This window comes from Tachypleus tridentatus, chromosome 5 (assembly GCF_004210375.1).
Source record: "Tachypleus tridentatus isolate NWPU-2018 chromosome 5, ASM421037v1, whole genome shotgun sequence".
NCBI lineage: Eukaryota > Metazoa > Arthropoda > Merostomata > Xiphosura > Limulidae > Tachypleus > Tachypleus tridentatus.
Window position 1 is genome coordinate 302,310 of NC_134829.1, and position 24,455 is coordinate 326,764.

At 35.6% G+C, this 24,455-nt stretch overlaps 1 protein-coding gene across 3 annotated transcripts in view; it reads right to left on the minus strand.

The window, feature by feature from the left end:
• Positions 1-59: 59 nt before the first annotated feature.
• LOC143250388 (tRNA-specific adenosine deaminase 1-like) overlaps positions 60-24,455 on the minus strand; it is a 39,411-nt gene continuing 15,015 nt past the window's right edge. Inside the window, exons 7-11 of one of the 3 annotated variants that reach the window (XM_076500834.1) lie at positions 23,022-23,246; positions 11,376-11,554; positions 7,826-7,925; positions 2,679-2,746; positions 60-1,282 (exon numbers count right to left, since the gene is read on the minus strand). In XM_076500834.1, coding sequence (XP_076356949.1) covers positions 2,683-2,746; positions 7,826-7,925; positions 11,376-11,554; positions 23,022-23,246 — 568 coding nt within the window. In that variant the 3' untranslated portion in view covers positions 60-1,282; positions 2,679-2,682. Of the gene's footprint in view, positions 1,283-2,678; positions 2,747-7,825; positions 7,926-11,375; positions 11,555-23,021; positions 23,247-24,455 lie in introns of those variants that run through there. The other 2 variants (XM_076500833.1, XM_076500836.1) reach the window with 2 other exon arrangements.

A 24,455-nucleotide genomic window follows, 5' to 3' on the forward strand; every position in this document is an offset into this window, starting at 1 on the left:
AATAAAGAAACAAACATAAACAAATGCAAAATTAAAGAAGCCTTACTTATACAACAATTTAAACCCAAAATAAACCAATATAAAGGAATGCCTTTATACCTATATTAATATAATAAAATAAATAAAATTATATATTCAAACATCTAACACCGCCCTCTACATTCCGACACTCAGTTATACAACCCCTTCCAAACATGTGGTCAGCTTCCGGTCAGTTACCTCTTTCTTTGTGAACCTGACGATGACCAAAGAAGGTCAAAACGTTGTTCGCTCTTCTATGTAAAATATTTTCTCAACCCAAACGAGCCGTTTTTTGCATATATATATTTCTCTACAAGTGGGTTTTCTCAACATCACTGACAATTGCCTAATTCTTCTGATGGAAAAGCCTGAGTGACCTGTTTTATAGGGCAGGAATACTTATTTTAAATTATTGGATTTCGGGCCTATTCACACTGATGAAAATTGATATTGCTGAAAATCCTAGATTGCACATCATACTATGAGGTTTATTACCTTATGAAAGTTAGTGTAACCCTCATTATGGTAAAGTTTCCATTCATTAATAACTAAGGTATTAGCTGATAAAAATGCATTCTGATAAAAATTCTACTCATTATAAGCAGGGAGCTCACACAACTAAAAATAAATAAAATAACGCATACTACAGAGGTTCTAAAAAGGTGCAATTGGTTTATCATCACAGTCAAAGTTGTTTCTGGTAGCAAAGTATTATTCCTCATTTTGTGTAGGTAGCATACTTTGTACTATCCAAAAATTTACAAAACTGAGTTATCAACTTACTGTGCTAACTAGCTGGCTAAATTGAATAATAAGTAATAAAACCACCTTCAGATCTACTACTCATTTGTCTTGCTATTTTTATATGAACATGTTTATTTGACGAGTTGGATGAATCTTATTAATTTCTGTGGGTACCAACCATTTTTAACAGTTCTCATTTGAGAACCTGATATAAAAAAATTATGTGAACCTCTGTGTTTAAGAAAATAGTTTTATCATTGTATTCAATTAACTATGATAATTATTAAATGTACATATTTAGCATTGATCTTTGTAGGTAACTTGCTTTGATCTAAAATTAATATTGATATCTTATTTGTAATTTTTATTTTTTTCTGTCAACTGAAGTTTACACGTTCGATAAAAACACAATCAGCCTGTATATACTCACCTCAATGGTGCAGGCCATGTCTTTTGAGGTAGAAGCTTTAATGTATTCTCAAACAGTTTAAAAAATTCTATTCTGCAAACTTTTAGTCTAAAAAAAGGAAAACAGATATTTCTTTAAACATGTAGTTATGTCATTTGTTTCTGCTAATTATGTATATTATTCAAAAATTAGGCTTCTGCTTCAAAAGTCTATATCTCTTATTACATGTATCCTTTAAATTTTATCAGTACTTTATTATAAAAAAATATGTACATTTGATACAATCAGTTAGTACTGTTACCAAGTGAACCAAGTTTGTTTCAAAGTTTTTTGATTTTTTTCTGTGATAACATACATCTATACTATCTAGTATAATAGCCTGGCATGGCCAGTTGGTTAAAGCATTCGACCTGCAATCTGAGGGTCACGGGTTTAAATCCCTGTTGCACCAAACAAGCTTGCTCTTTCAGCCATGGGAGCATTATAAAGTGATGGTCAATCCCACTATTCATTGGTAAAAGTGGAGCCCAAGAGTTGGCAGTGGGTGGTGATGACTAATTGCTTTCCCTCTTGTCTTACATTGCTAAATTAGAAATGACTAGCACAGATAACCCTCATGGAGCTTTGCACAAAAGTCAAAAATCAATCTAGCATAAACTATAAACTGAGTACAATAAAAACAACCCTGAAATAAATGCTCAGTGATTTTTTTTTATCAGAGTGTTATTTTGACTAGAAAAGCCACTTTAGTTTTAGTAGTTGTAAGCCAACCGATTCTGATAAAAAGTCACAGATGAAGAAATATCTAAATAATCAACTTAAGTTTACTTTTCACTAAAGCAACAGATAAGGGCTAAGAAATATATACTTAAAATAGCAAGTTATGATTAGCACCACCTGTTATTGCTTTTTTTTGTACATAACAGAGACATACTTAATTGAAACTGTCTTTCAATATTATTAACTCACTCACTTTTTTATTTTCCTTTTAATGATGCTTCAAAAATTCTAATGCCACATGAATTTTTGAATACATAAAATAAGTTTGTATTCAGACACCAGGGACTAATTATTTTATATACCCTTTTAATCTTCGTAAATGTCTTAAAAACTCAAATGTTGATATAGTTAAAACATTAATTCAAAGCATATAGAATTTTTATTTTCTCTGTGGAGGATCAATGGTAAGCTTGTAGGCTTCTAATTACATCTGAGTTTGATTAATGCAGTTCAAACATATTCACCAATACTACACAGCCTCCAAATATTTATTCACAAAATTACCAATAAAATACTAGATGAACTACACGGTTCACAAATATATTCACCAATACTAATAAAGCAATACCAGATGTACTACAATGTGAGTATATATTTGCCAAAGCTATCAATACAACAGTAGGTAAATACACAATAATGTATAATGTAATCATTTTGCACTTGACTGTATCAAGTTTGATTTTGTCAATATCTTTAAAATTAAAACAAACTCCAAACTACTTACATTGTCAATAGTAAAAGCCTTTCTCTTCTTGTTGCATTTGAACTCTTCTTGTTGCATTTGAACTCATGCTGCAAACAAAACAAGGAACTAAAAATTTCAAATGTCCTTTACACACTGTAGAGCATCTGTAAGCTAATAATACTTTTCCACTCTTCCACCTCCCATGTGAATAACTGTGCTAATTTGAGAACTTAAGTAAGCATCCTGCCATAACATCTTACCTTTTTCCTAATAAAATTTTATCTTTTCTGTCAATCTAAGCATTAGTATGAAACTTAACTCACTTGCTCTAGCCTTTATAACCCATTATATTGCCCATAGCAAGTTAAATCTTGTGAATTTCTCCACCTATGCCAATGTGACCACTATCCCAGATCTATAAACAAGCTCCCCATTATTACTTTTCATTCACTTTGAGACAGTCCAAACAAGCAGACCTAAAACCAGCCATTTAGTTAGGGGGAAAGGCAGGAAATTGGAGAGGAGGTATTACTGGAAATACATTTTTGATATAAAAACATCACTTTACAGAACACACCTCTTTTACATGAGTTAGAATCCTACATTGACAAGGTGAAGGGGTTGTTGAAGGCAACGTCCACATAAATAACATTTGTGTTGAAAAGAGTTTTACACAGCAGTGTGGTCCTCACAGGTATGCTCTTCATCTGTACCATATTAAATCCAATTCTCAAGAAGTAAATGTGCTAAATCCTAATGACTTTAAAAAAACATGAATCTGTCAATGCCCCAATCAGGAAAACAAATTTCCACATCTCATCCTTGGAATTATAGGGCTGTGTACTCAAACTGAAATCCAAGATGTAGTGACTAAGGCATGATGGCTGCTGTACTGTTTGTTTGGTCTTGTTTAATAGTGTGATGTTATTGGAATCAAAACTGAATGTTACAGAATGTTGCACGTTAAGCCACTCAGAAATATGAGGACAAGGCAACAGAGTTCATTGTTACCAGGAATATTATTTAATGGTTAACTGGTAGCTAGTGCAGAATTGGAAATATGAATATCTGAACAGGCATTATCTGCCACAAAGTGGGATCCCAATGAAAATGATGAAAGGATCTCTAAAAAAGAAAACATATAAAATATGAGGTATAAATATATTAAGCATAGTCACTAACCAGCCTGTACAATCCTCTCCAGCACCTGATGCTACTGAAAAGCCATGAACATTAAGTTAATTTAATGAGATGAAATCTGAAGATGTTTCCATTCCACCAGTGAAAGCCAAGAGTGAACAATAACATTCAGTGATCGAAAACAATCAGTACTCAGGAGAAGTGAACAAAGAACATCATACCAAAGTTAACAACATAAGTATCAACAAGAAAAACCTAAATCACGAATGAAAAGCAAAACTTATTCAAAGTCTCCTGATTCTTGTACAATAAATCATGTAGTAGGTGAGAGAATGAAAAAGCACATGTTAGTGATATATGCTGTATAATGTGTAAAAGATATCTGAAAAATTTTAGCTGCATGTTTTGTTGACAGCATGAATTCAAATTTGCAAAGGATTGTTGGTTATTTGTAGTTAAGCAAAAAGCTGCACAATGTGCTATCTGTGCTTTGCCCACCACAGATACTGAAACCCAGTTTCTAGTATTGTAAGGACATAGTGCTATGTCACTGGAGAGCCTCACAAAGAATAGGTTTTCAGTGTTTCTGAGGTCACTCTATTTGATATAAGTTTTTATAAGTATATTAAATGCAACTTTCTGATTAATAATTAAAGAATAGTCAGTTTGTTTGTGAGTTTGGTTTGTTTAACAGTTATTTTTATTGTGCACCATTGATCACAAATATGATAAAACTGCATTAATTTAAATTTGTTTACAATTAAAACACAAGTTAAAGCTTTACAAAATAAAAACTTGATGGGAAAGTTTTAAAAAATGCACAAAGATAGACATCAGTAATTAAAGTCAAAAACAAAGGTAAATATTTTTAGTCACATTATTTTAAAAAACACATCACGATGAAACTATTTTAAAATCTCAAATTTTTCATTTATGAAATACATCACACACAAAAATAAGATATTAGAAGAAGTTATGTACTATGTAGGAAATAATCTGAAGTTACAAGCTATTTCATTTGGTAATTTTTATGAGATGCAACAAATCAAACCATATTATAGGTGCTTCAAATCATGCACTCAAATATAAAGTTAATATATGACATTTTTATTTTACTTAAATTAACTTATATCATGTATTCTAAAATGGTTGGTATGGATATTAAAACTTTAATTAAAATAAAAATGACCTACAAAGGTTGAAACATTGTTCTGTACTTTAAATTTAATTAAAGATTTAATACTCACACCAACTGTCTTTAGAATATATTTTTACTTCAAGTGGGTTTCCAGAGATGCCAACTATTTCAAATGACTGAGAGTAATGATTGTAGACAGAGCCCGTACAGATATTGTACAACCACTGGATATAGTTTTGAGTCAGCCATGTATGTGGATCCATCTGTGGCTAAACTGTAAACACTGTTAGTAAATATGCTTGAAATCATTTTGTCATCTCCACAACCCAAAATTTGTGCAATGGCTGTAATTTTGGTTCTAGCACAGCCATATTTTTTCGCTATATCAGAGTCTGGGAACATTTTTCTGAATAGATGTCCTGCATGATCGGCTACAGCTAGGGGTAAATTATGAGCAATGACGAATTGCATGAACATCACTTTTGTATTTATGGTTTCATATTCTGAATTCTTACTCATAAATGTCGTTATCTGCATCGTTTTTGTTTTCGTCTCAGCCTTTTATTGGTGAGATTCCAATTTTGTATGTCTGAAATAATTGTTTATCCCACCGTGCACCACACTAAAATTGATGTGACCAGCTGTACAAAACGCATGACTATCACTGACTTTTGATGCAATGACTGGATATTTTGCACTATACTCTTTCCTAAATTTTTGATTCACAGTTTTAGTCCTTTTAGATTTGCCAGACAATCTGGTGAATGAGGCCACTTTTTCCCATCTTGTGTATTATCGCATTAGTGTTTCTATGCCGCTTAGAAAACGAGAAATACCCATCTACATGAGCGCTGATTGGCTGACAAGCACTGATGACATAACTATGGATTCCCCCACGTACCCAGTATGGAGAAGCACCGCACTCAAACTATTGGTAGATGTCAGAGATAGAAATATTTTTTATTATTTCAAGCACAAACATGATTATTGCAAGTAGCCATTTGGACTACGTCTTTTATTTATTATTAAAATTTATTTGTATCACACCAGAAATTTTCTTTTCACCCCTTTCAAGCCCTGGGGGGAACAATTTATCACTATTGTATAGGCCTATATAATATATAATAATTTGGGAGTTGCAACAAGTCGTAATATTTGTCTGTATGAGCATATAGTCGTAATGTATACACCAAAATCGTAATGATTATGCTCAAATCGTAATGATTGGCATCTCTGGGTTTCTCATCATCACGAATGACTTATATCAAGATGTTGAAAGCAATACTGTGGGAAAAACTGTGCTTTAAATAAATATTAACATCAATTGTAGTATTTCTCTTAACACTGTACAATACAATGAAAAAAACCTTAAATCATTTGATACTTCTTAATATGTGAATATAAATATTTTAGTTTTCACTCAAATATCTAATGATGAGAATATGTACATTTCTTTCAAAGCTTTCTTCAATAATTGGCCATGAATCACTTATTTTACCATACCTGTACTTTTCCATGATAGTTGATATACACTAATTCTTTCACTTTATATGAACATAATAATTCACACATTGTATATTTTTTTTAACATACTACCAACGTAACTTGATGTTAGAAAAACATAGATTTAATAAAATAAATTTAAGACAAAAGTATAAAACCCTATAACTTGAACAATTTAAAAAGGTGGAATAAATTATGAAAGGCAGGTGGAATACTGTGACACGCTCTTATGATTATTGAGAGAGCACCCCAGACATGTTTTATGATAGGACATATCACACAGGTTGTAGCTCCTTTTCCTACATACCTATTATTTCATGGGATAGTTAACTATATATGAAAGACAACAAACTTATTACACTTGTGTATGATTTAGACAATCATAAATCCTAATGAAGTCTCATGTGTTAAATTCCACCTGAAATGTTGCTTTTCATAACTTGGCTGGTTATGAAACTTATCTACTGTTTCATGGGATAGTTGAACAGTATATGAAGGACAAGGAACTCATTTACTGTTTTATGGAATAGTTGGAATGTGTGTATCAAGTTATTGTGAAACAGGTTTATTATATCCTTGAACTACCACAGTAACAATAAAATTTGTTACTAACTTGGGTAATAGCTGAAGTTAGCACAAGGTTGATTTGGTGTGATTAGAGAAAAAAACAAACTATAATATGCAACTACTGGTTTAAACTACTCTATCTCTGAGAAATTCCCATTTCCCTAAATAACACTAAACAGTATCACTATATAAAACCTGTGGATTTTAATTTTACTTTCTTTTCATTCTTAAAGACAACAGATTGTTACCAAATATAATACTGGCTGACAAACGATAATTCCAATATACAATGCATATTCAAAACTAATTTCACTCAACTCTGCAAACTAAAGTAGTCAATATCCCCATACATGAAAGAGTAAGAACACATATGAATGAATAAAACACTTGAAAACAAATAAATATACTAAATTAAATACATATTCAAGACAACAAAACATCGTAGATAAAAGTAAATACTCTATTAAATGTACATATGTCCCAAAATAAAGAAAAATGCAGAAATATTTTTAAACTACAGATTCATAAAACACAAGACCAATCTGAACTGATTATCATAGGCTGGTAACATCTTCTTGTTACTTAACTGTGAAAATATGTACTTCTTTTAAATACATTTTAACAATAAAGTAATGCAGTATGAGGCCTAATGTTTTTGTAAAAAACTACCTTAGTAATTCACAATGACAACTGGTATTGAAAATTAGTCCTTATTTTTGTGCAACATCAGTCTAACAATTACAATATATACTTTCAAATAAAAAAAACTTTCAGTCTTAACGTTCAAACTATATCCATGAAATACAATTTAAAGACATTAATATCATGTGTGTCCTACCTTGAACTTGGTTTATAAAGTGATTTTTTTGTTACTCCTTGTTTATAACCATTGACAGTGACTTCTAGTGGTCTATCTGGGATGTCACACCACAGAATAGCTATCAGAAATAAATAATACTACCAACTTAGTGTCTTTAACTAAAAATTCTAAGAAGCAATCAACAAAACACAAAAATGATTAAAAATGTAAAAAAAGTTTAAAATCAAACAAACTTAAGGATAGTCAAAAATGTACAGAATCCCAGATACACCACAATAAGGAAGAAAATAAAACTGTAGATTGGCTGTTTAGCATATGTTGGTGCAAAACAACTGGACTATCATTGAAACAACCAGTAAAAGCCAAAAAGTAAACATGTAAAAATAAATTGAATAAAAAATAAACAATGTCCAAAGTTCAGATAAATGATTTAACTAGAATTATAAAGGCCAATGGTTTGTAAAAAAATTTAAAAACATAATGACATCATCCAATGTCAGGGCTAAACCCTTAGAAAACACACAACCATTGATTCATTAGTGGAGAATAAAAGATGCAAATGGGTTAAAAGCTATAACCAGTGCAGAACTTTGTCAAAACAACTTCCACCCTATGATTGTTGCAGAAATTAGATGGTCAAAAAGCAAAAGTAAATTAGATCTAGAAAATGTTTTGGAATATTCTTCACTCCAAGCCGACTGCAATTGGCATGGGGCAGAACCTTGAACATACAACCATAGTCAATATATGGAAGAGACATAGCCATAATAACACCAGTCTTACCTGCAGTTTCAACAAGCTTATTCCCCCCAAATACCAACGTGGCCTGGTATCTACAAAAACTGGATATGAATGGATGACAGAGAAAATCAAACCAGTTGGTTCAAAATATCAAGAAGAACAAGGTAAGAATTAATGTTAAGCAATTTCAGGGCCTGTAGAAAGCAAAGAGTCTGTTTAAATATCACAGTTAAAGTACTTTTCGCTGCCACATGATCCAGAGCAAGAGGGATATCATACAACTCAGCAATGAACACAAAAATTGTAAAGGGGAGTCAGTAAACAACCACTGAGTGATGACAAACTACGGCACAGAGCACAGAATCAACTAATTTTGTACCATCTGTAAAAATAGGTATGAAGAGATGGTTCAAGAGATGGGTGAGTAAACAAAAGGCTGTACTTCCAATCTGGAATATCCAACTTCATCAGTTAACTCAAAGAAATATCACATGTGAGTATGGTAATGTGCATGAAAGTATGTAAAAGAACCATCATTGAATAGGGACATTATGATCTGAAAGCATGTGTTCCACAGACTGACTCTTTACATCAATGTCAACATCACCTCAGGAGGGAGGGGGACCATGTCCATTAAAATATTCCAAGAGGAAAATGGGAGATGGCTACTGATCTAAAAGAACATCCAGGTCTGGCTGAGCATAAGTCTCTCTTAGAGACAGGTAGATGGAACAAATAGTGATGGAATAACCAAAAGAAAAATTAATTGCCACATCCTATAGAGGAGTGGCTGATGTACTAGGTACCCAGCAATGCCACAGCACCATGAGTTTGACCATCACACAATCTGTCCTTCCTATAAATGAAAAGATGCTGAAGAATAATGGCATTGCCAGGACAGAGAAAAAATTTCCTGTAGAGAGAGACAAACTAAATGGCATTAATCAATCAGAGCATTGAAGTCATCCAGGTTGAAATGAAACCCTCAATAGTTCCACTGTTTCAGTGTTGTCATTTTTACTTACAAGGGTATAAGGTTGAAGATCCCTTCAGTTTATGACTATGCCACTTATTCTTAGAAAACAGAGGTCTTTTGACCTCCATGGATTCTGCCTGAGGTCAAATAAGAAGATCTCTGTCAGAAGATGGCAAGTTTTGAACATCAAGGCCAATGGACAGAGACCTGAGTAGCCACCATAAACAGTGGTAGGAGTTGGCATTGACTGCTACATACCTATTTTCACAGTGGGCAACCAACCCCTTACACTAGAAGAGAAAAACTCAAACAGAGGCACGGATACAGTCTGCATACCCAATAAGGATGTAAAACAGAGGGAAGCAGCATATGTTCTGAATGGCAAGGGAGACAACAGTTGCAGCATCTCAAAGTACGAGACGTTATTCACAGTCCACAAGCATTGTACTTCTTTCTCCTCAATCCACTTTGGGCAGGAACAGGAATAGGAGATGTGGGAGCCATTACAGTTGACAGAGTGAGGTCTAGGGTACACAACTCAGCATCATGTTACTTGCGAGAGCATAGGCATTTAAAACACCAGAGAGGGTTTAGTATGTATGACCATACTTTACAGTGCAAGTAATCCACCTTCACAAATGTGGGGGGAAGTGATGTAAATGTAAAACCAGAAGATTGGTAGTCCTAATGCCATCTGTGCAAGTGAAGATACACCTCTAGATCCAGTTTACAAAAAAAAAAACTTAAGAAATGTGCAATATCCTATATGAATTAAAGCACATGACAAGGTCTTAGATGTACCATTCAGAAAAACATAATCAATTCAGTATAATGAATTAAAGAACACAAAAGAAAGTTCTCACATTATGCAAAAACCCAAAACAATAGATCAGCATATTATCACTGTCAAAACCATAACTCACAATTAAACATACTAACTAGTTAAAATCACAATTTTCAATGAAGCATACCAAACTGCCAAAACTATAACTCACAAACCACAGCTAATCAAATAATCAAAAACCACACCTATAAAAGTCAAAACCATAGTTAAATGATCTGTTTGATTTTACACTATATTTAAACATTTTTTTATTATTACTTCAATTGGCCATTAACTCATAATGACTACTACTGAAAAATTCTACACGTCTTTAATTAAATCTAAGTTTTGTTTGTCTTCTTTTAAATTTCATTCAAGGCTACATGAAGGCTAGCTGAACTAGTCATGGCTAATTTAGCAGTGATAGACTAGATGGAGTTCATCACCACCAGCTGTCAACTCTTGGATTACTTTTCTACCAATGAATAGTGGAGTTGGCCATCATAACACCCACATGACTGAAATGGGATTTGATACTTCAACCCACAAATTGCAAGTCAAACACCTTAATTATCTGTCCATGTAGGCCTAGTATTTCTTTCCTTCTAAAGTTATAAAACAAAATAAAATGGCTAGAAAGACCTCAAACAAAAGTCTTTATTCCATCTGTCAGATTTTTCCTTTCCATGATTTACTGGAATTTTTCATGATATATTCAGTTGTTTTTCAACCTCTTTAATACAAATATGTTTACAGGTTTAATCTATACAGGAGTTCAGAAGAGCAGTTGTTATAATAATAATTAAACTGATACTAAATGGAACTAATTAGATTTAGTATCTATTTTTATCTAAAATCTAAAAAAAATTAAATAATTAAATTTATTACAATAATTGTTTTGATAAAAATTTGTTTCTAAATAAACTTTTTCACAGTTTTGATTCTGTCATGATCAATTTCTTTAGTAAACAACAGTTTAAAATCATATATTTGGTTAAGAAAATATGTGAAATTTCATTAAGAATTACCCGATGAACATGGAACAGCTTTATCAAACACCAACTCCACCTGCTGGCGAGAATCTTCAAACTCTAAGTCAGACTGATAGATACAAGGGAGACTTGGACGATATCCTTCTGGAAGATTCTGAACTGATCTCAGTCGATCAAAAACAGCACGTACAATTGCATCTTCATTAAATGGACATCTAAAAAACATAAAACAATTACAGTTCCATTTGATTTTTCAAAAATGACATAAACATTGATATGGAGAGACTTTTCCTCCAGAGACGAGACTGCTGAAATGACTCAGGTGTCTAAATCTGTATTCAATACAGACAGAGGAACATTGTTTTAAATGTTTTATTTGTATGTTTGGTTGGTGTTAAGTATCTGATACAAAATTACACAAAGAAACACCTGTTTTGGACTCACCATGGTTATGACAGCTCAGATATTTTAGTGTTAGATGCCCAAAGGTTTACCACTGAGCCATTTGAAGATTCTGAATAGATGTTAAGTCTGTTATCTCAAAATGGCTGATATGGGTATTAACACTTTTTCAAATAAAGCAGAGAACAACATTTCAACCTTCCTAGTTCATTTTCAAATTAACAAACTCTGCTTTATTAGTAAAAGTGTTAATATCCATACCAACCATTCTGAGATACATTTTTATTTCAAGTGGGGCCCCCTGCTGGTACAGCGGTAAGCCTATGGATTTACAATGCTAAAATCAGGAGTTCAATTCCCCTTGGTAAACTCAGCAGGTAGCTCGATGTGGCTTTGCTATATGAAAACGCACAATTTCAAATGGGTTTCTTGTCTTCAAGATGTTAACTCTGGGTAAGATGAGTTAAAAGGGGATAATAGAGGTGTATGGAATCTTGGGTAACTACAACAATGAAAGGTGAAGAGAAAGAGAGAGACACACACACCCTCATTAGAAGACAGTGGAGGTCACACTTCCTTAAGTTAATACTGAGGGGGATGCACATGAATATGTTTAAGAATAAGGGACTCAAGAGATGTCAGAAAAAAACAGAAAACTCTTGTGCAAGAAAAGGAGACATGGCAGCCTTGGTAATCAGAAGCTCTAAGTCATAAAGAAGAAAGGAGAATCCATTCCAGATTGACAAAGACTGTCAGGCAATAGATACACTTAGTGAGGTCAAGACTAACCTGGAAGCCTAACCAACCACCTCCCTAAGGTTTGGTTTATTTTGAATTTTGCACAAAGCTACACAAGGGTTACCTGCACTTGGTAATCAGAAGCTCTAAGTCTTAATGCCATAAAGAAGAAAGGTGAATCCATTCCAGATTGACAAAGACTGTCAGGCAATAGATACACTTAGTGAGGTCAAGACTAACCTGGAAGCCTAACCAACCACCTCCCTAAGGTTTGGTTTATTTTGAATTTTGCACAAAGCTACACAAGGGTTACCTGCACTTGGTAATCAGAAGCTCTAAGTCTTAATGCCATAAAGAAGAAAGGTGAATCCATTCCAGATTGACAAAGACTGTCAGGCAATAGATACACTTAGTGAGGTCAAGACTAACCTGGAAGCCTAACCAACCACCTCCCTAAGGTTTGGTTTATTTTGAATTTTGCACAAAGCTACACAAGGGTTACCTGCACTTGGTAATCAGAAGCTCTAAGTCTTAATGCCATAAAGAAGAAAGGTGAATCCATTCCAGATTGACAAAGACTGTCAGGCAATAGATACACTTAGTGAGGTCAAGACTAACCTGGAAGCCTAACCAACCACCTCCCTAAGGTTTGGTTTATTTTGAATTTTGCACAAAGCTACACAAGGGTTACCTGCACTTGGTAATCAGAAGCTCTAAGTCTTAATGCCATAAAGAAGAAAGGTGAATCCATTCCAGATTGACAAAGACTGTCAGGCAATAGATACACTTAGTGAGGTCAAGACTAACCTGGAAGCCTAACCAACCACCTCCCTAAGGTTTGGTTTATTTTGAATTTTGCACAAAGCTACACAAGGGTTACCTGCACTTGGTAATCAGAAGCTCTAAGTCTTAATGCCATAAAGAAGAAAGGTGAATCCATTCCAGATTGACAAAGACTGTCAGGCAATAGATACACTTAGTGAGGTCAAGACTAACCTGGAAGCCTAACCAACCACCTCCCTAAGGTTTGGTTTATTTTGAATTTTGCACAAAGCTACACAAGGGTTACCTGCACTTGGTAATCAGAAGCTCTAAGTCTTAATGCCATAAAGAAGAAAGGTGAATCCATTCCAGATTGACAAAGACTGTCAGGCAATAGATACACTTAGTGAGGTCAAGACTAACCTGGAAGCCTAACCAACCACCTCCCTAAGGTTTGGTTTATTTTGAATTTTGCACAAAGCTACACAAGGGTTACCTGCACTTGGTAATCAGAAGCTCTAAGTCTTAATGCCATAAAGAAGAAAGGTGAATCCATTCCAGATTGACAAAGACTGTCAGGCAATAGATACACTTAGTGAGGTCAAGACTAACCTGGAAGCCTAACCAACCACCTCCCTAAGGTTTGGTTTATTTTGAATTTTGCACAAAGCTACACAAGGGTTACCTGCACTTGGTAATCAGAAGCTCTAAGTCTTAATGCCATAAAGAAGAAAGGTGAATCCATTCCAGATTGACAAAGACTGTCAGGCAATAGATACACTTAGTGAGGTCAAGACTAACCTGGAAGCCTAACCAACCACCTCCCTAAGGTTTGGTTTATTTTGAATTTTGCACAAAGCTACACAAGGGTTACCTGCACTTGGTAATCAGAAGCTCTAAGTCTTAATGCCATAAAGAAGAAAGGTGAATCCATTCCAGATTGACAAAGACTGTCAGGCAATAGATACACTTAGTGAGGTCAAGACTAACCTGGAAGCCTAACCAACCACCTCCCTAAGGTTTGGTTTATTTTGAATTTTGCACAAAGCTACACAAGGGTTACCTGCACTTGGTAATCAGAAGCTCTAAGTCTTAATGCCATAAAGAAGAAAGGTGAATCCATTCCAGATTGACAAAGACTGTCAGGCAATAGATACACTTAGTGAGGTCAAGACTAACCTGGAAGCCTAACCAACCACCTCCCTAAGGTTTGGTTTATTTTGAATTTTGCACAAAGCTACACAAGGGTTACCTGCACTTGGTAATCAGAAGCTCTAAGTCTTAATGCCATAAAGAAGAAAGGTGAATCCATTCCAGATTGACAAAGACTGTCAGGCAATAGATACACTTAGTGAGGTCAAGACTAACCTGGAAGCCTAACCAACCACCTCCCTAAGGTTTGGTTTATTTTGAATTTTGCACAAAGCTACACAAGGGTTACCTGCACTTGGTAATCAGAAGCTCTAAGTCTTAATGCCATAAAGAAGAAAGGTGAATCCATTCCAGATTGACAAAGACTGTCAGGCAATAGATACACTTAGTGAGGTCAAGACTAACCTGGAAGCCTAACCAACCACCTCCCTAAGGTTTGGTTTATTTTGAATTTTGCACAAAGCTACACAAGGGTTACCTGCACTTGGTAATCAGAAGCTCTAAGTCTTAATGCCATAAAGAAGAAAGGTGAATCCATTCCAGATTGACAAAGACTGTCAGGCAATAGATACACTTAGTGAGGTCAAGACTAACCTGGAAGCCTAACCAACCACCTCCCTAAGGTTTGGTTTATTTTGAATTTTGCACAAAGCTACACAAGGGTTACCTGCACTTGGTAATCAGAAGCTCTAAGTCTTAATGCCATAAAGAAGAAAGGTGAATCCATTCCAGATTGACAAAGACTGTCAGGCAATAGATACACTTAGTGAGGTCAAGACTAACCTGGAAGCCTAACCAACCACCTCCCTAAGGTTTGGTTTATTTTGAATTTTGCACAAAGCTACACAAGGGTTACCTGCACTTGGTAATCAGAAGCTCTAAGTCTTAATGCCATAAAGAAGAAAGGTGAATCCATTCCAGATTGACAAAGACTGTCAGGCAATAGATACACTTAGTGAGGTCAAGACTAACCTGGAAGCCTAACCAACCACCTCCCTAAGGTTTGGTTTATTTTGAATTTTGCACAAAGCTACACAAGGGTTACCTGCACTTGGTAATCAGAAGCTCTAAGTCTCAATGCCATAAAGAAGAAAGGTGAATCCATTCCAGATTGACAAAGACTGTCAGGCAATAGATACACTTAGTGAGGTCAAGACTAACCTGGAAGCCTAACCAACCACCTCCCTAAGGTTTGGTTTATTTTGAATTTTGCACAAAGCTACACAAGGGTTACCTGCACTTGGTAATCAGAAGCTCTAAGTCTCAATGCCATAAAGAAGAAAGGTGAATCCATTCCAGATTGACAAAGACTGTCAGGCAATAGATACACTTAGTGAGGTCAAGACTAACCTGGAAGCCTAACCAACCACCTCCCTAAGGTTTGGTTTATTTTGAATTTTGCACAAAGCTACACAAGGGTTACCTGCACTTGGTAATCAGAAGCTCTAAGTCTTAATGCCATAAAGAAGAAAGGTGAATCCATTCCAGATTGACAAAGACTGTCAGGCAATAGATACACTTAGTGAGGTCAAGACTAACCTGGAAGCCTAACCAACCACCTCCCTAAGGTTTGGTTTATTTTGAATTTTGCACAAAGCTACACAAGGGTTACCTGCACTTGGTAATCAGAAGCTCTAAGTCTTAATGCCATAAAGAAGAAAGGTGAATCCATTCCAGATTGACAAAGACTGTCAGGCAATAGATACACTTAGTGAGGTCAAGACTAACCTGGAAGCCTAACCAACCACCTCCCTAAGGTTTGGTTTATTTTGAATTTTGCACAAAGCTACACAAGGGTTACCTGCACTTGGTAATCAGAAGCTCTAAGTCTCAATGCCATAAAGAAGAAAGGTGAATCCATTCCAGATTGACAAAGACTGTCAGGCAATAGATACACTTAGTGAGGTCAAGACTAACCTGGAAGCCTAACCAACCACCTCCCTAAGGTTTGGTTTATTTTGAATTTTGCACAAAGCTACACAAGGGTTACCTGCACTTGGTAATCAGAAGCTCTAAGTCTCAATGCCATAAAGAAGAAAGGTGAATCCATTCCAGATTGACAAAGACTGTCAGGCAATAGATACACTTAGTGAGGTCAAGACTAACCTGAAGCCTAACCAACCACCTCCCTAAGGTTTGGTTTATTTTGAATTTTGCACAAAGCTACACAAGGGTTACCTGCACTTGGTAATCAGAAGCTCTAAGTCTCAATGCCATAAAGAAGAAAGGTGAATCCATTCCACATACAGATTGACAAAGACTGTCAGGCAATAGATACACTTAGTGAGGTCAAGACTAACCTGGAAGCCTAACCAACCACCTCCCTAAGGTTTGGTTTATTTTGAATTTTGCACAAAGCTACACAAGGGTTACCTGCACTTGGTAATCAGAAGCTCTAAGTCTCAATGCCATAAAGAAGAAAGGTGAATCCATTCCACATACAGATTGACAAAGACTGTCAGGCAATAGATACACTTAGTGAGGTCAAGACTAACCTGGAAGCCTAACCAACCACCTCCCTAAGGTTTGGTTTATTTTGAATTTTGCACAAAGCTACACAAGGGTTACCTGCACTTGGTAATCAGAAGCTCTAAGTCTTAATGCCATAAAGAAGAAAGGTGAATCCATTCCACATACAGATTGACAAAGACTGTCAGGCAATAGATACACTTAGTGAGGTCAAGACTAACCTGGAAGCCTAACCAACCACCTCCCTAAGGTTTGGTTTATTTTGAATTTTGCACAAAGCTACACAAGGGTTACCTGCACTTGGTAATCAGAAGCTCTAAGTCTCAATGCCATAAAGAAGAAAGGTGAATCCATTCCACATACAGATTGACAAAGACTGTCAGGCAATAGATACACTTAGTGAGGTCAAGACTAACCTGGAAGCCTAACCAACCACCTCCCTAAGGTTTGGTTTATTTTGAATTTTGCACAAAGCTACACAAGGGTTACCTGCACTTGGTAATCAGAAGCTCTAAGTCTCAATGCCATAAAGAAGAAAGGTGAATCCATTCCACATACAGATTGACAAAGACTGTCAGGCAATAGATACACTTAGTGAGGTCAAGACTAACCTGGAAGCCTAACCAACCACCTCCCTAAGGTTTGGTTTATTTTGAATTTTGCACAAAGCTACACAAGGGTTACCTGCACTTGGTAATCAGAAGCTCTAAGTCTTAATGCCATAAAGAAGAAAGGTGAATCCATTCCAGATTGACAAAGACTGTCAGGCAATAGATACACTTAGTGAGGTCAAGACTAACCTGGAAGCCTAACCAACCACCTCCCTAAGGTTTGGTTTATTTTGAATTTTGCACAAAGCTACACAAGGGTTACCTGCACTTGGTAATCAGAAGCTCTAAGTCTTAATGCCATAAAGAAGAAAGGTGAATCCATTCCAGATTGACAAAGACTGTCAGGCAATAGATACACTTAGTGAGGTCAAGACTAACCTGGAAGCCTAACCAACCACCTCCCTAAGGTTTGGTTTATTTTGAATTTTGCACAAAGCTACACAAGGGTTACCTGCACTTGGTAATCAGAAGCTCTAAGTCTTAATGCCATAAAGAAGAAAGGTGAATCCATTCCAGATTGACAAAGACTGTCAGGCAATAGATACACTTAGTGAGGTCAAGACTAACCTGGAAGCCTAACCAACCACCTCCCTAAGGTTTGGTTTATTTTGAATTTTGCACAAAGCTACACAAGGGTTACCTGCACTTGGTAATCAGAAGCTCTAAGTCTCAATGCCATAAAGAAGAAAGGTGAATCCATTCCACATACAGATTGACAAAGACTGTCAGGCAATAGATACACTTAGTGAGGTCAAGACTAACCTGGAAGCCTAACCAACCACCTCCCTAAGGTTTGGTTTATTTTGAATTTTGCACAAAGCTACACAAGGGTTACCTGCACTTGGTAATCAGAAGCTCTAAGTCTCAATGCCATAAAGAAGAAAGGTGAATCCATTCCACATACAGATTGACAAAGACTGTCAGGCAATAGATACACTTAGTGAGGTCAAGACTAACCTGGAAGCCTAACCAACCACCTCCCTAAGGTTTGGTTTATTTTGAATTTTGCACAAAGCTACACAAGGGTTACCTGCACTTGGTAATCAGAAGCTCTAAGTCTTAATGCCATAAAGAAGAAAGGTGAATCCATTCCACATACAGATTGACAAAGACTGTCAGGCAATAGATACACTTAGTGAGGTCAAGACTAACCTGGAAGCCTAACCAACCACCTCCCTAAGGTTTGGTTTATTTTGAATTTTGCACAAAGCTACACAAGGGTTACCTGCACTTGGTAATCAGAAGCTCTAAGTCTTAATGCCATAAAGAAGAAAGGTGAATCCATTCCACATACAGATTGACAAAGACTGTCAGGCAATAGATACACTTAGTGAGGTCAAGACTAACCTGGAAGCCTAACCAACCACCTCCCTAAGGTTTGGTTTATTTTGAATTTTGCACAAAGCTACACAAGGGTTACCTGCACTTGGTAATCAGAAGCTCTAAGTCTCAATGCCATAAAGAAGAAAGGTGAATCCATTCCACATACAGATTGACAAAGACTGTCAGGCAATAGATACACTTAGTGAGGTCAAGACTAACCTGGAAGCCTAACCAACCACCTCCCTAAGGTTTGGTTTATTTTGAATTTTGCACAAAGCTACACAAGGGTTACCTGCACTTGGTAATCAGAAGCTCTAAGTCTTAATGCCATAAAGAAGAAAGGTGAATCCATTCCAGATTGACAAAGACTGTCAGGCAATAGATACACTTAGTGAGGTCAAGACTAACCTGGAAGCCTAACCAACCACCTCCCTAAGGTTTGGTTTATTTTGAATTTTGCACAAAGCTACACAAGGGTTACCTGCACTTGGTAATCAGAAGCTCTAAGTCTCAATGCCATAAAGAAGAAAGGTGAATCCATTCCACATACAGATTGACAAAGACTGTCAGGCAATAGATACACTTAGTGAGGTCAAGACTAACCTGGAAGCCTAACCAACCACCTCCCTAAGGTTTGGTTTATTTTGAATTTTGCACAAAGCTACACAAGGGTTACCTGCACTTGGTAATCAGAAGCTCTAAGTCTTAATGCCATAAAGAAGAAAGGTGAATCCATTCCAGATTGACAAAGACTGTCAGGCAATAGATACACTTAGTGAGGTCAAGACTAACCTGGAAGCCTAACCAACCACCTCCCTAAGGTTTGGTTTATTTTGAATTTTGCACAAAGCTACACAAGGGTTACCTGCACTTGGTAATCAGAAGCTCTAAGTCTCAATGCCATAAAGAAGAAAGGTGAATCCATTCCACATACAGATTGACAAAGACTGTCAGGCAATAGATACACTTAGTGAGGTCAAGACTAACCTGGAAGCCTAACCAACCACCTCCCTAAGGTTTGGTTTATTTTGAATTTTGCACAAAGCTACACAAGGGTTACCTGCACTTGGTAATCAGAAGCTCTAAGTCTCAATGCCATAAAGAAGAAAGGTGAATCCATTCCACATACAGATTGACAAAGACTGTCAGGCAATAGATACACTTAGTGAGGTCAAGACTAACCTGGAAGCCTAACCAACCACCTCCCTAAGGTTTGGTTTATTTTGAATTTTGCACAAAGCTACACAAGGGTTACCTGCACTTGGTAATCAGAAGCTCTAAGTCTTAATGCCATAAAGAAGAAAGGTGAATCCATTCCAGATTGACAAAGACTGTCAGGCAATAGATACACTTAGTGAGGTCAAGACTAACCTGGAAGCCTAACCAACCACCTCCCTAAGGTTTGGTTTATTTTGAATTTTGCACAAAGCTACACAAGGGTTACCTGCACTTGGTAATCAGAAGCTCTAAGTCTTAATGCCATAAAGAAGAAAGGTGAATCCATTCCAGATTGACAAAGACTGTCAGGCAATAGATACACTTAGTGAGGTCAAGACTAACCTGGAAGCCTAACCAACCACCTCCCTAAGGTTTGGTTTATTTTGAATTTTGCACAAAGCTACACAAGGGTTACCTGCACTTGGTAATCAGAAGCTCTAAGTCTTAATGCCATAAAGAAGAAAGGTGAATCCATTCCAGATTGACAAAGACTGTCAGGCAATAGATACACTTAGTGAGGTCAAGACTAACCTGGAAGCCTAACCAACCACCTCCCTAAGGTTTGGTTTATTTTGAATTTTGCACAAAGCTACACAAGGGTTACCTGCACTTGGTAATCAGAAGCTCTAAGTCTCAATGCCATAAAGAAGAAAGGTGAATCCATTCCACATACAGATTGACAAAGACTGTCAGGCAATAGATACACTTAGTGAGGTCAATACTAACCTGGAAGCCTAACCAACCACCTCCCTAAGGTTTGGTTTATTTTGAATTTTGCACAAAGCTACACAAGGGTTACCTGCACTTGGTAATCAGAAGCTCTAAGTCTCAATGCCATAAAGAAGAAAGGTGAATCCATTCCACATACAGATTGACAAAGACTGTCAGGCAATAGATACACTTAGTGAGGTCAAGACTAACCTGGAAGCCTAACCAACCACCTCCCTAAGGTTTGGTTTATTTTGAATTTTGCACAAAGCTACACAAGGGTTACCTGCACTAGCCATCCCTAATGTAGCAGTGTAAGACTAGAGGAAAGGCAACTAGTCATCACCACCCACTGCCAACTCTTGGGCTACTCTTTTACCAAGGAATAATGGGATTGATTGTTACATTATAATGCCTCCACAGCTGAAAGAGTGAGCACGTTTGGTGTGATGGAGATTCAAACCTGCAACCCTCAGATTACGAGTTGAGTTCCCTAACCATCTGGCCATGCCGGGCCCCTCCCTAAGGAGAAGGGATGTTGCAACAGAGGATGCTTCATTAGATAGGGAAAGCAAATGCCAATCTACCGTAGAGTAAGTGTAGGCCTTGATGTAAAAGCACTCCAGACCTGATTAAAAACAAACAGGACTTTGAACTGACGAGTGGCAGACAAGTTGGGATATGAAACAAAGCATTGAGAAATTAACCTTGATCATCCATAGTCTGAGAAGAATCCTTCACCTTAGAATAAATAAAACCATCAATCTTAACAGAGGGACAATCAAAGTTGGTTCATGTATGAAAGATCTTTGACAGCTCTCATAAAACCATTCTTGAGGGGTGGGTCCAGAAAAAGTCCAGATGGATGGTTGGACAATAACAAGAAATGGAGGAGTAGGAGAGAAAGGATAACCCCATAAAGCTATTGAGGATGAAAACCTGATGGTTCGTGAAACGCAAGAGGGCTCTAACAATCTGCCCCAGATTGAAATTACAAAGTCGAAGGGACATTCTCAAAAAATTTGTAATTAAGGAATGATACACTAAGAAGGTCTCTCAGATAAAATTGAGGTATGTGAATTTCTGAAAGAATTGCATCCAAATACAGTATATTCCAGAAACCAAGTTAACTGTTAAATGAACCATATTATAGACTCTGGAACACATTCCCAAAATTGTGTAATTTGGTTAAGAAGAAAATCACATTAATATAACTTGGATTAAAGTTCTACTGGAAATGTGTATAATTTTATATTTCTCAGCATCAGTTGACTAAGGTATGCAAGACAACACTGTATATGGTAGCAAAGGTAAAAAATAATAAATGCAAAAAAGTCCATAAATCACACCACAAAAACACATCTAATCACAGTAGTGTTGAGGAAAAGAATGATTTGTTGAAACTAGTGTTCATGGGGTTTTCTTGATGTGGAAGTTATCTTCCTGTTGTTGGAGGGATAGTTTAACAATTATTACATCATAGACTAGTTCATCAAATATCAGTACATGCAAGGTTTGGAGATTTGTTCAAGGCTTGTAACATTTACAAAACATCCTTTTGGTTAAATTGTAAGGTAATAGCTTCTTGTTCTGTGGAGAGGTAAGTATTGTTTCTGATTAATATACTATAAGGTTTGTTAAAGACCTACTTAAGGATAAACTGTACCCTAAATGGTTCACTGAAAACCTACTAATTAGAAATGATAAAATACACTACAAGGTTTGTTAAGGTGAACTTACAAACATGATAAAGAACGCATTTTTATATACTTAAAACATACAATCTACCTATGATAAAAAAACAATAAAATATTTAATAAATACTTGCATAAAATCACTTATAGAAAATAATAAGGTTACACCAAGCTTACCTTATTGTATGTATGTAATGACTTTTATCTTACTAAGAGATCTGAGGATTTACCCACTGATTTTGATCAAAACAAAGTATAGGATTTAAAATGAAAACTTGTCTACCAAAAATGGTATAAGATCCATTATAATAATGAACATATACCAAGAATACTATAAACTCATTACCAGACTTACTAAACAGTGTTATAAATCACTGTAAGCTTTAATTAACACTTGTGAATGCTACAACAATGATATAAATTCACTATAAGGTCTAATGGGCACTTGTATACAAGTACTGATAAAAAATACATCCAACGTAGTTTAATTAAAACTTGTAAAACTCACCCATTAGCTCTTAAGAATAGATACAAGGAACAAGATTTACCAAAAACTCAAAAGCCATGAAATAAAATATACATTAAAATATTTAATGAAAACTTACCTACCAATGATTATAGAAGACATATAAATAGGAAGTGGAAGAAAGTGAGACAGAAGGGCCCCCTGGAGACCACATACATTCCATCGGGCCATCTTATCACTACATGAAAGTGACAGAGTTCGTTCTCCTCGACCTGGTTTGGTCCTCAGAACTCCAGTCACATGATAGTCAACTCCTTCTCCTTGGGAATCTTGATAATCTCCAGGTACACACTTTGCTCCTGTTCTTTTAATCCAAATTAAGTACTTTTAATTTATTTTATAATATCATGAAAATCCAGACATCTTAGTTAACACAAATAATCATACATATATACAGTCTCAGAAAGAGTTTCTATACCTTCATAGATACTGGGTTCCTCATAGTTACTTTACAAGTCATTAACATTAGCTGAATCTTAACAAATTTCAATGTTATTATACATTTTAACTTGTTTTGAATATATGTATTCTTTTAAAACAAGTGGGTATGTGCTATTCCTTTATTGTTGACTTTATCACCAAGTCGCAGATGCCTACTTTTATAGGAATCCTTAGCCAAACACACCCATATATCTACATTACCATACATAGTGCTAAAAATAAGTTTGACAAATTTCAATTTTTTTACATAAGAACTTTATATTTTATCTATTTTTCTCCCCATTTTAACATCACATGAACTTAATTAATTTAAACCTTGTAAAAGATATAAAAAATTTAATTCTTTTTTTCCCACACAGTGACTGTAAACTGTAAAAGAAAATTACAATTATATATTCAAATTTGTCTCAGTCTTAAAGCAATTTATAACTGTTTTCATTTAATGCTTTGTTGCCTTTTAACTCCCAAATAGCAATAAGTCACCCAGTGGAAATATGAAGAGTTTAGGACAAACAAAATTTCACTGTGTCTCAGAACAGCTGGTATGGGTATTAAATGGGTAAGCAGAGAACAACATTTCGACCCTCTTGGGTCATCTTCAGGTTAACCTAGGAAGGTCGAAATGTTGTTCTCTGCTATCAATAAAAGTGTTAATACCCATACCAGCCATTCTGAGATACATTTTATTTCAAGTGGGTTTCTCATTAAGATACAAAATTTCAAGTTACATAAAATGATGCACAACTGTAACTATATACACTATAAATGTTCCTTTTTTTATTTACGTATTTTTATCTAACTGAAGTTTTTAATTTTTACAATTTAGCTACATTTCTTACAAATTATATATCGATAAAAAAACAATATACATTACAAGTTAAGTATTTCATCACTTACTTCAGGATTGAGGCCTTTTGCTCTTGGAAGCCGCTCTTAGTTATCCATAACTTTTCTCAGTAAGTTGGTTGACCAAAATTAATTCATATAGCTTTCATATACGTATTTCAAAATACAAACATTAACTCATGCACTAAAATATTACACTCCAAAACTACTATAATTTTTCTGGCTT